Source organism: Euprymna scolopes, chromosome 5 (assembly GCF_053919585.1).
Source record: "Euprymna scolopes isolate OS-2025 chromosome 5, ASM5391958v1, whole genome shotgun sequence".
Classification (NCBI taxonomy): Eukaryota; Metazoa; Mollusca; class Cephalopoda; order Sepiida; family Sepiolidae; genus Euprymna; species Euprymna scolopes.
The window spans coordinates 113,932,094-113,948,448 of NC_136486.1; the positions used below are offsets into that span (position 1 = coordinate 113,932,094).

General features: G+C 33.8%; 1 protein-coding gene across 1 annotated transcript in view; it reads left to right on the plus strand.

Moving 5' to 3' along the window:
• Positions 1–11,410, plus strand: part of LOC145276961 (perlustrin-like protein) — a 41,819-nt gene extending 30,409 nt beyond the window's left edge. The window contains exon 4 of the mRNA XM_080128501.1: positions 10,984–11,410. Coding sequence (XP_079984627.1) covers positions 10,984–11,044 — 61 coding nt within the window. The 3' untranslated portion in view covers positions 11,045–11,410. The remainder of the gene's footprint in view (positions 1–10,983) is intronic.
• Positions 11,411–16,355: the final 4,945 nt, after the last annotated feature.

The window sequence follows — 16,355 nt, forward strand, 5'->3', positions numbered from 1 at the left end:
CTTCGCTCCTGCTGATGCAAATTGTGCTTTGTTCATGTTGTTATTATAGGCTCGATGGAGATCTTGTATTTCATCATATAACAATAAACAAACTCCTGTTAAAAGAACATAATTTAATTTTGAACACAGGTTAATTCCCTCACACCATAGGAAACACCAACTATAATAATTAATACATGCAACCAGTCAATAAATTACATAAAAAATACACATTTAATTTCAGTTACGCATCCATATTTGAATTATAACATACATATTTGTTCCAAAAAGAATATGAATTGCATCATATCTTTTTAAATATATTAACGGCTATATGACGTTATAGAAAATCTCTTTCAAAACGCTATGCCCCACCCCACTTTTTTTTTGAATATCCAACAACATTTTTCATTTCTGAAATGGAACAAGATCATACGTTTCATTGCATCAAAAATATATTTTCAAATATTTGTACTGGTGTTTTGTCTTCTTAATTTCATTCATCCAGAGGAAGTCTTGCACTAAAGACACATAACTTTTTTTTTATATCCCTATCTCGTTGTAATACTATTTTCATTATTCTCATCATTGTGTGTGTGTGTGTGCGTATGTGTTTGCGAACTTTAAATATTTATATTTTCTTTTATGAAAAACATTGTTTCTTACTAAAATTCTTTTTCCTTTTAAGGACCCTCGCCACAAACTTTCCAACTGTTTTTTTATGAATATACATTTATCTGGGCTGAGTTGTTTGGTGGTCTTCCACTAGTCAACGAAATACGTGTAAGACATATTACATGAAAATATAAATATTACGAGTGCGAATTAAAGACACACACACACACATTATATATATGAGCAAACAGTTAATAAAATATGTTAAAAAACACTTTGAAATGAGTTAAAAACATTTAATCTGAAAAGGAAACACTAGATAAATGGATAGTCCTTAATCCGAGGAGTTTCGAAGAAATACTTTCCTTCTCATCAGATGGTAGGAATTAGCAAAATGCGGGATTGGATTTTGGATTATATATATATATATATATATATATATATATATATATATAGTCATCCACATACAGTACTGTTTCGCTGTTTCACAGCTCATCAGTGCGGCTAGACAGGCAACTACCTCAAGCCAGGATTGAAACCCGACCGTTTATACGGCAGTCAAGGCTTCTAACCATTACGCTATTGGCGGCTGCTTGAACGAGTAGTGAGTTTAACGATGTTTTGATATCGTCCGAAATACCTCCGCTCGATTTGTTTACACAAAGAGCGTCGCTTATATGCTAATGGTAATTCGTTTTTCACTTCTCAATATGCTCAACTCAAGGTGAGGAGCACTATAGTCATCCACATACAGTACTGTTTCGCTGTTTCACAGCTCATCAGTGCGGCTAGACAGGCAACTACCTCAAGCCAGGATTGAAACCCGACCGTTTATACGGCAGTCTAGGCTTCTAACCATTACGCTATTGGCAGCTGCTTGAACGAGTAGTGAGTTTAACGATGTTTTGATATCGTCCGAAATACCTCCGCTCGATTTGTGTATATATATATATATATATATATATATAAAATTTAAGGTTAATATTTTCCAGGGGTAAAGTAACCAATGAAGTTTTAACAAGATTAATACAAGAGTGCTCAATATCTAAGTAGGCCAAGATATACTTTCTATTTGTTTTTACATAAGAATTGGTATGTCACTACACATTCAGGAGTATGTTCATGTGTACAACATACGAAAGCCTATACGAAAGCTTTCAGACCTAGCTTTCATATAAGCTGTACCGCCTGAAGAGGTCTCTAGTTACAAGTAACCGAAATATGCTCATGAATATGTAGCGACATATCAATGCTTATGTAAAAACAAAAACATATATATATAAAACATATACACTGGAGTCCTTCAAGGGTCCATCCTGGGTTCAACTCTCTTCCTAATCTACATCGATGATCTTCCAAATCACATCCTTAGATCATTTGTAGACATTTATGCTGATAACACTACTATCTATGGCAACACATCAAAGGCCGCAAACGACCAAGTTCTCTCTGATTCTCTCTCTTCTGATCTTGAGCATGTGGTACAATGGGGAAAGAGGTAGCTGGTTTTTTAAATGCATCTAAAACTAAGCATCTATCTTGACACCATGAACGCTCTGATCCCCGTCTGGCATCAATGGAAATGAACAGCTCTCATCTTGAGGAGGCTCCACGCTTTGACAAGCTTCTAGGTCTGACCTTTACTCCTGATCTGAGATGGAACACATACATCAAATCCGTTGCCAAGGCTGCTGGAAAAATTGTGAGATCGTTCTACCACTCCAGGAGATATCTACCTGCTCATGCAATTCTCTACCAGTATAAGAGCCAGGTACATCCAAGGATGGAGTACTGTTGCCACATCTGGGCAGGAGCTGCTAGAAACAACTTATCCTGCCATGACAGAGTTCAAAATAGACTTCGTATCCTAGTGGGGGATGCCCTTTTCTCTTCCCTGCAACCTCTATCCCACAGAAGAGACATTGCGAGTCTTCCTCTGCACTGTCGTTATTTTCATGGCAAGTGCTCGTTTGAGATCCAATCTATGGTTCCCCCTCGCCAAACATTCACGAGAAACACTCATCTAGCTGAAAACACTATCAATAATTTCTCCCATTCTTTATCTGTGCCTAGACCTAAACGTGGATTCCCTGAACATAGTTTCTTTCTTAGAACTGCACACCTGTGGAACTCTCTTCCGTTTTCCTGCTTTCCAGCTGACTACAATAGGGTCGTCTTTATGTCCTATGTAAACAAGTTCTTGATGAGCCGTTCCTCTTAAGTATTCCAATTTATCAAATTTACACTTCTAGCAATTACTATAATATTGTCTCTTTGACTACTGTACACTCTTTAACCCTTATCCTCGAGTGGCCTCTGGGCCTTGATAAGTGGTGATTCCTTTGTAATGTACATGTGTGTATAGTCTTGTTTATACTAATGTTTGCGAATATTACTAAACGAAAAAATGAAACTCATAGAGGATTCGAACTCAGTGATATACCCGGCGAAAGAAGAAGAAGAAGAAGAAGAAGAAGGAAAGAAGCAGCAGCAGTAAAATGAAAGAATATGATACTAAGTGTATAAATAATGATAAAACGTTTAAGGTATTGACTTACCTTTAAATTCAAAATTATCTATCTTATTCCAAATATTTTTATGTCACATGACAAAAATCATCCAATTGGATAACAACAATGCACCGATAGGTGTATCAGAATTGTGGGTGAATTTATGACACCCCTAAACGAAATGCGAATAAAATATAAAAAAACTCGTAATTTGTCTTTTAAAAGTGGGTTGTTTATTTTATTTATGGATTATACTTCCAAAATAAACTATTAAAGTTGCATAAAAGTAATAGAAATATTATTTTTATTTTTTAAAACACTGTAATGAAATCAATTGAATTTTATGAGTTAAGTATTTTTCAATTTTTAAACTTTAAAAATCTATCAACATTTTTCTATTGATTCAATTTTTACGATATTTTCAGGGTCAATCTGAAATTTTATGCTCTTTCCAATAAACAGACAAACTTTTTTTTTAAAATTCACCCCCCCCCATTTTCAAATGTCTATTAAAAAGTAAATAATTAATTTACTCACCAAAGTTTTATATATCACCAATTGAAGATAAAAGATCAATAAATAATATATTCAAATTTAAAACAAAAAAGTAGTGTTTTTTAGAAATTTACCTGTAAAGTCCGAAGTTTAAAACCCTTTTAAAAAAAAAAAAAAAAACGTTTTTTTTTTGTTTTTTAAATGAAACCTTGGTCACTGCTCCTTTAATTGAAAAAAAAAAATAGGGTTTGAATTACATTTTTCGAGTAGTTATAAGCTTGGAAAGACAAGGGATCGAATTATTCAATATATTTCACGCATTCGTAAGGTTAGTTTCTAACACACCTGCACTGCAGTGCAGGTGTATCAGAAACCTGCACCGATCTTGATGCAAACTAGAGGTCACGGAGTGTAAATACTTAACTATATAGCTCGAAACCACAAACACGTTAAATAAAATATAAAAAACTCGTAATTTCTCTTTTAAAAGTGGGTTGTTTATTTTCTTTATGGATTATACTTCCAAAATAAACTATTAAAGTTGTATAAAAAGTAATAGAAATATTATTTTTATTTTTTAAAACACAGTAATAAAATCAATTGAATTTTACGAGTTAAGTATTTTTCAATTTTTAAACTTTAATAATCTATCAACATTTTTCTATTGATTCAATTTTTACGATATTTTCAGGGTCAATGTGAAATTTTATGCTCTTTCCAATAAACAGAATATAATATTTTAGACAAACGTTTTTTTTTTAATTCACCCCCCCAATTTCCGAATGTCTATTAAAAAGTAAATAATTAATTTACTCACCAAAGTTTTATATATCACCAATTGAAGATAAAAGATCAATAAATAATATATTCAAATTTAAAACAAAAAAGTAGTGTTTTTTAGAAATTTACCTGTAAAGTCCGAAGTTTAAAACCCTTTTTAAAAAAAAAAAAAAAAAAAAACACGTTTTTTTTTTTATTTTTTTTATTTTTTTTTTAATGAAACCTTAGTATTGCACCTTTAATTGAAAAAAAATTAGGGTTTGAATTACATTTTTCGAGTAGTTATAAGCTTGGAAAGACAAGGGATCGAATTATTCAATATATTTCACGCATTCGTAAGGTCAGTTTCTAATACACCTGCAGTGCAGGTTCAGAACCTGCACCGATCTTGATGCAAACTAGAGGTCACGGAGTGTAAATACTTAACTATATAGCTCGAAACCACAAACACGTCAAATAAAATATAAAAAACTCGTAATTTCTCTTTTAAAAGTGGGTTGTTTATTTTCTTTATGGATTATACTTCCAAAATAAACTATTAAAGTTGTATAAAAAGTAATAGAAATATTATTTTTATTTTTTAAAACATAGTAATAAAATCAATTGAATTTTACGAGTGAAGTATTTTTCAATTTTTAAACTTTAATAATCTATCAACATTTTTCTATTGATTCAATTTTTACGATATTTTCAGGGTCAATGTGAAATTTTATGCTCTTTCCAATAAACAGAATATAATATTTTAGACAAACGTTTTTTTTTTAATTCACGCCCCCATTTTCGAATGTCTATTAAAAAGTAAATAATTAATTTACTCACCAAAGTTTTATATATCACCAATTGAAGATAAAAGATCAATAAATAATATATTCAAATTTAAAACAAAAAAGTAGTGTTTTTTAGAAATTTACCTGTAAAGTCCGAAGTTTAAAACCCTTTTTTAAATAAAAAAAAAAACACGTTTTTTTTTTAATTTATTTTTATTTTTTTTTAATGAAACCTTGGTATTGCTCCTTTAATTGAAAAAAAATTAGGGTTTGAATTACATTTTTCGAGTAGTTATAAGCTTGGAAAGACAAGGGATCGAATTATTCAATATATTTCACGCATTCGTAAGGTCAGTTTCTAATACACCTGCAGTGCAGGTTCAGAAACCTGCACCGATCTTGATGCAAACTAGAGGTCACGGAGTGTAAATACTTAACTATATAGCTCGAAACCACAAACACGTTATGTGTGCAATATTACTTGGCGTGCATGACCGTCGACCCTTTTCCCTCTCCTCAATCAATCAATCAATTTCCAAAAGTTAACTGTACTAAGAAGTTTAATCTAATTGTCTGTGTAGGATAAGAAACAATTAAATTGCCCGTAATAAGGGATATAACTCATAGATGATTAATTTTTTTTTCCTTTATGGTACTTCATTTGATAAGTCGTTTGAGTTACCTCCCCTGGGCCACAGTCATTTTCATAGTTTGCGAGGCTGAATAAGTTTACTGCTTAATTGTTCGTTTTTTTCATCTTTTTATTTCTACACGTCACACAGGGAAAAAGAATCGATGCGAAGAAGATAAGATAAAGGTTCAGGATATTTGCTTTTATGGGAGAGGCTCCCGACAGAATTTTCCTATCAAAAAAAAAAAAAAAAAAAAAAAAAAAAAATATTTCCTAAAAAATTCCTTCTAGATTAATAGTTTTCAGCCATAATGAAGATTAATATATTGTAGATGTCAACAGTCGGGGAAATAAAAAAATAAGTGACATATACAACAAACAACTGTGATTTTTGTTTTATCGACCTGTATAGTTTTAAACTTTAGACTATCAGCTTTGTTATTTCAATTTGTTTCGTCACTTTCACTTAATCGAATTCGTAGTTCAAAAATTGCGATCAACTTTTAAAGGATGTCGTGTTTATTCATCTACTGGCGCTTCTGTTTTAAAGGAGGATTATCTAAGGGAGATAACTCCCATTTACTTTAAAAAAAGTACGAAGATGAAACACATTACCAAACTGTAACAAAAACGAATACACGAATGTTTTAATGATAATAACAAAACTGAATACAAAATAAAATTATTAATACACGAATACCTGAACAATTATAATCAGTTAATCAATCGAAAAATGAAAAAAAGTTGGGAACAAGTTAATTAACAAACTAAAAAAGAAACAATGTTAAGTAATAAAATAATTAAATGCTTTTAATTAAATGTTACTCAATAAAATAATTAAACTTGTTAATTAACGCACACAAAATGAAAACAATGTCAAAACTACAAATAAATAAATAAATAAATGAATAAAAAAATGAATAAAAACAAATTATATCAAATATTGATCCCATATCGCAAGAATTACTTCTTCCTTTTCCACCAAAGAAACTTCATGAAATGAAGGTGGAACATTTCAATCTTGGTCTCCAACAATTTCCAGATATGTCTTTTGGCATGAGACCAAAAATCAAAAGGGATCAATATGTAATATAACTTTTTTTAAAATGAATTTTCGTAAACTGTTTCGGCAATGCTTCTTTTTTTTAATAGTAAATGGGAGTTATCTCCCTTAGATAATCCTCCACTAAAACAGAAGCGCTCATCTACCCATCCATGAAATCGAGAAATATGTTTGTTTATAGTGTGGGTTATTGCTCTATGCGTTGTGTAGCTTACTGGTATCTATTTAATATTCTGCATGTCCATTCGTTAGTTACGCTTTGAAAAAAGCCAAATACAATTTTTGAATGCCAAACTACTTTAAAAAACACCAAATTCGCGAAATTTGGCTTTTAAAAGTCTGGCAATTCTGTAACTTCGTTTCTGAATATCATTATAATAATATATGACCATTGTTGTAATGGTGTAAGAAAGAAACTCATAGTAATTTCGACGTGCAGTGGTTCTTCACCGAAGAAAAAAGTCATCAAAACGTTACATGAAGAGAACATTCGAAAGAAACAGGGCAACAAAAGAACATTGTCTGCAAAAATTGCTGGATTGAAAGAGTAAATTAAAGATCGTTTCTTACAATGTGATATTATTATTTGTATTGAACTATGTAGCACAATATTATTTTGTATTAGTACTTATTAATTGATCTCATTTGGGTCGATTCTATATTTAAAATACAATGGACACTAGTTTCATAAAAATGTTAATAAACGAATATTTTTTTCTGTCCAAAAAAACTAATTTTTTTGTGCTATTCAGAAAAAAATATCAGTTTTATCAAAACATATTTGTTGATTAAATATATTTATTATTCCGTGGAATTTCCACAGGTCCTGCTAATTTATAAATATCATCTTTGCTTCATAACCCTAATCCCCATGAATATTTTAACGGTACAAGTGACACGATTCAAGTAATGGTCTAAAATTCCATAGCAAGTTTTAATTTTTAGAAGAAAGATTTTATTAACCTTTCTGAAAATTAAAACTTCAATAAAGATATGAAAATGCTCCGTAACCCCAAACGCATGTTACTTAGAAATATTTGTATGCATTAACAGAAAAGCATTCGTCTTACAAGAAATCTAAAATTCAAGTTTGAATATTCATTGTTTTTTTTTTTTCTTTTAACAATATCGCTAAAATGATTTTTCAAAGAACATTTTTTTTCTTTTCGCTTTAAAATGGTAGGGTATTTGTGCCAGTGCATTTATGATTATATAACTAAGAAACATAAATTAAATTGAAGATTTATATTTATACTAGCTGAGTGCTCGTCGTTGCCCGGGTATTTGTAGGTGTGTGTTGAGCAAAAAAAAAAAAGTTGTAGTTAAGCAGGCTCGAACTCGTGATGCGAAGGCGGAAAAGAAAGGTGTTAGTTGAACAAAAGAGAGAGAAAAAAAAGGAAAATTGCGAAGTAAAGAAAAAAAATGGCAGTAGGCACGCAGGCTCGAACTCATACTGCGAAGGAGAAAAAGAAAGTGAAAATAAAAACCTGACGTGTTAGCTGTTGCGCCCATCGCCAAACCGGAAGTGACGTAGGTTTAAATTAAGGCTAGACAATCGGAAAGAAGTGATAACTTTCGTAAATATCAGCGAGCAAAGCAACCCCTCCCGGTAGAAAAGTGCCCAGTTGAGGGTGAAGGAATTTATGTATTTGGCTAATTTTTCCATTGTCGTCAGAAGGGTCGGGCTTCAAAATGATACCAATCTCATGAAAATCCGCCTCCTCTGTCAAAAGTTTTTGCGAGACATACACAATACATAAATACATGCATACATTTAAACAGACAGGTGAGATTGATATTATAGGTAGGAAACGTGTATTTAATTGAATATTTATGTTTATATAGCCGTGGGACTAAAATTAAATGGAAGAGTTATATGTACTAGAACACCTAATCATCGTCACAGTTTCGTATGAAATTGTTATCAAAAGTTCGAGTCATTGTTTCTCGTTTTTTTCCTTTTTTGATTTGCCTATCTCTTTCACGTACGCAAGCACACATTATATATATATCTCGCCACTACCGAGAATAGAAACCAAAACGTTTATCTTACGGTTTACTTTTCTCTTTGACGTTAATGCTTGAGCTATAGAGACATGTTTACTGCAAGGCTAAAAATTAAAACATGAACCAATAGCTATTACGTTACACATGCATATTCATAATGCCGTCGTTCGGCCTTCATCTGGCAAATTCCTTTTTTTTCATTTTCATACTTTTTCACAGATTTTCCCCGGCTAAAACCCAAATATAAAGTTTCGCATAGGTTCGAATACCCTTTATATTAAGTTTCATGTATGTAGACCAAAAACTGACGGGAGTTTGATAGGTGAATTTTTTTTTTAACAAATATATGTACGCATACATAAATATATATAGAAAGATGTTTGTGTTTAGTCTAAGCTTTTTTACGCAAGTATAAATAAACTAGAATATCTGCATTAATATAATTACACAATAGTTAACTAAAGATGAACATACACTGAGAAAACCGAAAAAACTAATAGGGAATCAATTAAAATATGTAAATTAGATCTTTTGCAGATGCATGCAAATTCCACGTCCCATATATAACAAAGTTGTTTTTTTCTTTTTAAATAAATAGAAAAAAGGGTTTTTAATATGAATATCATTACACACACACACACACACACACACACACACACACACACACACACACACACACACACACACACACACACACACATATAGGAGTATATACATACATATATATATACATATATATAAGAAAAGTTTTCATGGTGATACACCGGTATAATCACGTTAGATCATCATAATTAAGCAACGATGAGTCTGGCCAATACAAGATGGGTGACTGTGAGGATATTAAGCACTATATGTACTGCGTCGGGATGTAGCAATTTCTAGATTACTATCTGGGAGCGCGTTTAAAACCATTGGGAGGGATGCACTCTAAGCCTTAATTAAGACTGGCAGCTAGGAGAAGGAACACTGATATAAAACCTCAGGTTTACTGTCTGCTCTGTCCGTAGTATTCAATTGCATCGACTGGGATTAACGGTTGTTACAAAATTGTGGATAGTTCTGCACAAGCTTTCACCACTATAAAACAATTCATTCATCTGGATTTCGGATAACTTAATTATGTTAACCTTATACACAGAAATCAACGGGTATATATATATATATATATATATATATATATATATATATATATATATATATATATGCACACAAAAAGGAGTCACCACTTATCAAGTCCCGGAGGCCATCCGAGGATAAGGGTTAATAAGTGTACAGTAGTCAATGGGAAAATATCGTAGTAATCGTTAGTAGTGGAAATTTGGTAAATTGGATTACCTAAGGGGATAGCTTATCAAGAACTTGTTCACGTTGGATTTAAAGACGACCATATTGTAGTCAGTTGGAAAGCAGGAAAATAAACAGAGTTCCACAGACGTGCAGTTTTAAGAATAAATCTTAGTTCATGGAATCTACGTTTAGGTTTAGGCACAGATAAAGAGTGGGGAAAATTATTGATAGTTGTTTCAGCTAGACGTGTGTCATTCGTGAAAGTCGGGTCAGGGAGGACCATAGATTGGAGCTCAGACGAGTACTTGCCATGAAAATAACAATAAAGCAAAGACAGGCTCGCAGCATCTCTTCTATGGGAAAGAGATTGCAGGGAAGAGAAAAGGATATCCCTCATAAGGCTACAAAGTCGATTTTGTACTCTGTCAAGGCAGGATGAGATGCTTCTAGCAGCTCCTGCCCAGATGTGGCAACAGTACTCCATCCTTGAATGTACTGGCTCTGATACAGGTAGAGAATTGTATCAGCAGTGAGATATCTACTGGAGTGGTAGAACGATCTCACAATTTTCCCAGCAGCCTAGCTTAGTTTTAGATGCATTAAAATTAACCAGCCACCTCTTTCCCCATTACACCACGTGATTAAGATGAGAAAAGAGAGAATCAAGGAGAACTTGATCGTTTACGACCCTTGAAATATTGCCATAGATGGTAGTGGCATATGTATATGCGTGTGTGTGTGTGTGTGTGTGTGTGTGAGAGAGAGAGAGAGACAGACAGACACACACACACACACACACGCGCACAACGTGTATCAGTAATGCTGTTGATATATATTTTCTACTTGCAGAAAGCCTCCAAATCAGTTTGGAAATATTTATTGGAACACACTTACCAGAAGGAAAAACTGAATTAGAAAAAGAAAGAAATGATTCTTCATCCTATTTTTATTTTTACTTCAACAATATCTTAAAAATTGATTTCCGTTTCCTTATGCAAAACTGTCTGGATTTTAAAATTCTATAAAGCATAAACATGTTTAGTTCCGTACAACTGAATTAAAATCGAAGACTTTTCCAGTGGAACATGTCTTGAATCTTTTTTTAGCAGTTTTTTTTTGAAAGTGAATACTGACTTATTCTATTATTTCTGTCTGTGTTAATAATAATAAACAATGAACCCGTAATGGACATATTTTTAAATGTTTTTCTTCTGAGAAGTTTATTATATGTTTTCTCATCTAAATTCGCTAAATAAAATATTCTCAAAAACTAAAATGAGTCAAATTGATTATTGAGTATCATATTTTATTAAGGGGAGAAAATATCGATTGTTATGTGTTGCCACGGTTAATTTCTTTTGCTATTATCCGAGGAAGGGACAGCGAGCGGGATTTTTGTTGTAGCTGTCAGTTTTGTGAATGATTTAACAAAAAAAAAAAAAATAAAAAAAAAATAAAATAATAATAATAATAATAATAATAATAATAATAAAGCAGCCTTTTCCTTTCTTAATATTCATGATTTGGATTATTCAAACTACTATTTTTATCTGGTGTGTTATTTTCATAAAGTTTCAGACGATGTAACCTCCGACTTTCTTGTTAGGGTCAATGTATAAAAAAGAGTTATTTCCCTTGAACCAACAAGTGAATGACACCTTTGGTCTTTGGGATCGGCCATGACACTTTGAGTCGGACATAAGCGGCTCTACATAGAGAGACTTTATCATTGCACATCCAATGGTTAAACTTATAATTTCAATCGTAACTTGTTAAATAAATCTGCTAAACATTTCACTTAGTTCTTGTATCAATTTTACGTGGTTATTTCACAGAGAACACCTATTTTTTTTCAATTCATAACACTTCAGTTGTATCTTATCGAACTCTGGAATCTTTCCGATGAAAACAAGCGTGTCGTCTGTATATTAAAGAAGAAAGATAATATTCTACAACACGCTTGGCTTTACACGAATGTCGTTCTGATTTCGTGAACTATGAATACCAAATTAATACTTATTTTTTTATTAAAATTCTGCTTGTTAATTTTGCTTAATTTTTGGTGTACACTAATATCTTTCACTAATAAATAAGTATATTCATAAGTTTTCCTATTATTTTATTTTGAACTGTCGTGTTTCACTTGAGTCACAAAATAAAATGTGGCCGCCGATGTTTATAACCTGGCGTTCAAAATGAAATGTTTAAACAGGTCCAGATTATTTCAGGCATCCGCCTGAATTAATAACAGATAATTGTATTTTGGACTAATCGGAGGATTTTCTAAATTAATTTCGAATAAATTTAGAAAATACAATTATCTGTTATTAATTCAGGCATCCGCCTGAATTAATAACAGATAATTGTATTTTGGACTAATCGGAGGATTTTCTAAATTTTTAAATAAATTTAGAAAATCCTCCGATTAGTTCAAAATACATTATTTTTTATTAATGGCTCTTCTTGGAGACACTTCAATTTTTTAAAAGGGCCAGATTTGCTTCAATGAACTAGTGGAGTCCAATTGATCCGAATCCACAGAAAGGTGTCGCTCGGCGCCTCTCTGTTGAGCCTTGAACCTACTGAATCTCTCAACTCGCACAACAATAGTATACAGATATTACCGAACACACTTCTGAACTCATATTATTGCCACTTGCAATATTCATGCTCTCTCTTTCTCACACACAGAGAGAGAGAGAGAGAGAGAGAGAGAGAGAGAGAGAGAGAGAGAGAGAGAGAGAGAGCTCGATTCCTTCATTCTCGTCTGCCCATTCAAAAGCCAATTTATTCATTGAAATATTCCAAACCTTCTATTGAAATTTCTTTCTGATATAATAACCTATGAACACTGACTCTTATTAATAACTTTTAATAAAATATAATTTACATAACTGAGCAAAATCGTCTTGATTTACGATTGTTTGACCCATATAACACATGAACCTTTAAGTATGGTCTTTGACGTTTTCGATATCTCAATTAATGTACCCCCACTTGTTTTTACAAGGACTCTAAAATAATTTTTCACAAACAATCTATGCTTTTCCTATTGCTGTAAATTTCCATTTGAAACGTATATAAAATATTTCAGCCAATGTTCTCTTTTACGCCAACTGAAGACGCCTCACCATTTTTCGATAAATTAACAACTTTTGTAGGTTTTCGAGTATCCCGAAAAGGAATATTGCAGGGAAAATTAGAGCAGACAAATAGTTTTCAAGATATAAATACCTGTATTTTGAAATGTAAATCACTGGCGGCCATGTTTGAACGGCTGACAAACCCTCAGGGTTTTTTTTCAGTGCAATTCCGAAAGCCATTCACAACATGGGGAGGTTGTAGGCGTTTATTCTGAAAGCCGTTTTTAACATGGGGAGGTAGGGGATGTTTATTCCGAAAGCTGTTCTTAACATGGGGAAGTTGGGGGTGTTTATTCCGAAAGGCCTTTTCTTATTTTCAACCTTCCCATGTTAAAAATGGCTTCCGGAATAAACAGGTTGGACAACCAGTGCACATTGACCGAATTTTCTGGAATTCTTGAAAAAAATTTCTTTGGTGGAATTAGCTAAAAATGATGTTGAATAAACGTTTGTATTTCGTAGACTTAACTTCACAGTTCGTCTGCTCTTGCTCACTGAACTATTTCAGTGAAACAACAAAAGTGGCGATTATTCCCAACTCGCATTTAGGTAAAAATGCTCTTTCGTATAAATAATTGAATTCATTCAAAAAGTATCGCTAACAAAAACAAAAAACTGTATGAGCCCTTTCCAAGTCTCACACAAAACACACATTCATATTTCAAGCTGTCATATACATATGCGCACACAAACATACGCGCCCACGTCCACACATGTACACATATTCACGTTCGCGTACATACACTCACATTCACGTATATATACACACACACTTACGTATACACATGTACTCACACACGCGAACACAAACACACACATGGACGACGTCACTTCCGCTTTCTAAGGAAATACACATGCGCAAAAGACACTCCAGAAGCGAGTATAAAACATGGAGACAAGCTGTTTCTAATCCTCTTTTTAGGACCAACTCCCAACTAGAAAGGTTGGGCGAATAAGCCGCCGCCGTTTCGGCGCGTGCGCACGCGCACCTCACGCCCACTTCCTACTATGTATGTGGCACGAGCTAATGACTGTATGTATACATTCTCCCTCTTTCTCTCTCCATCTACTACTGGCCACTAAGAACACCTTCGCGTAGCTGACTACTAACTGATGACAACTCTAATATCCTCTTCCTTGCCTACACGCTGGATTCTCATTGCCACTACAACACTCACTTCAATTCCCACACGCGAACAAACAATAATGACCCAAACTTGAGATGAAAACACATTTCCTTTTCTTGCTACAACACCAGTCCTGCAACGGACATTGGTTACATACGCGCGGACATGTTATAACTAAAATGTTCATTTCTTTCAACAGCAAATAAACGACGTTTATCTTATCCATTACTTGAGTCTTTGTTTCCTTCAATTCCCATTCGTTTCATTATTCTTTTGTAACGGGATTGGGGTATTTATATATCCTAGTCCCCTACAAATTTGGTCACCCCTTTATTTAAATGAAATGGATGAGGTTGAACAAAGCACTCATACACACACAGACTCTTTCTCTACAAAGATAAACTTTCCCTCTTCACCACTTAACGAGAGAAGCACGCCAAGGTATAAACTTTTCCTCTTCACCAGCTAACAGAGAGAGACGCACGCAAAACTAACCACGTGTCGTACCCTTTTCTTTTACTTGTTTCTTTCACCAAAGAAATTCCTGTTCGTTTAATTCAATTTAACACGTCGCTCGTTTCTTCCTCGAGACAATTCATTTTCCCTTGGAACATGAGAGGAGCACGCATTTCCTCCTATGCCACAAGTCCACAACAAACTGGCGCCTGACTGACGTGGAACGAGCAGGCATGGCGACCCTACCGTTTTGAGATTAATTGTTTGGAGCGAGACGTGCGTTTTATTTGATAAAGAAAAAAACGAACTTCTCAACAAAGAAAACCAAGCGAACCACTACCCACAGGAATAACTACTACCAACCACAATGACGAACCCTCGTCAGACTCGGCAAAAAAAAAACAAAAAAAAACGAACACGGAGCTGTCGACTTTCATATCGAATTTAAAAACAAATTCGAGCTTGACAAACATTTTCACGGTTTCCTGACATTACCCTGCAACAAACGCGAGGAGCAAAATCACATAGGCCTATGCAATTCCCTCCCGCACAAGCAGACGCAACAACAAAGAAACAGGACATCCCTATCAACACATAGGAAGAAGTTGAATCAACAATACGAGTTGAGATGCACGTCGCATGCGGATAAACTCAAAACTTGGAAGTTTCGTTGACAGCCGGCAACCACGAACGAATACACAACAAACGCCCGTACAGACAATGTACACACACTACCGCAGACGCACTTGCGAAGACAACAGTAACCAGACCCCGTTCAACAAGAACAAACGCGCGACTAGCGCCCGTCCAAACGATGCACACATTACCGCAGAATCACATGCAAAGATACCGTCAACTGGGCACACACACAACACCGTCAACACGAAACAAAAATTTTCCTTCCAAACGGAACAATTCACTTCTCTGTCCAAGCAACGCTTTGCACATGTCAGCACACAACAGAAACCAACCAAACAAATGTCAGCCTAAAAAAAGAGTAAACGCATTTTCCACGCGTAAGTAAATACTTTTTTTTACGAACACACTCCGTTTTTGACATTCCGTTCCTTTTTGACGTTTTTTTCAAACAACCACACCAACAGCAAAAAAAAAAAAACAGGACAAAAAATCAACTGCAGAAAACATTACTCACAAAAAAAAAATATATATATATATACATAAATATATATATATTGCATGTATTTTTTTTTTCCTGGGAAGGGGAGTATTTGTACGAGCCCTTTCCAAGTCTTACACAAAACACACATTCATATTTCAAGCTGTCATATACATACGCGCACACAAACATACGCGCCCACGTCCACACATGTACACATATTCACGTTCGCGTACATACACTCACATTCACGTATATATACACACACGCTTACGTATACACATGTACTCACACACGCGAACACGAACACACACATGGACGACGTCACTTCCGCTTTCTAAGGAAATACACATGCGCAAAAGACACTCCAGAAGCGAG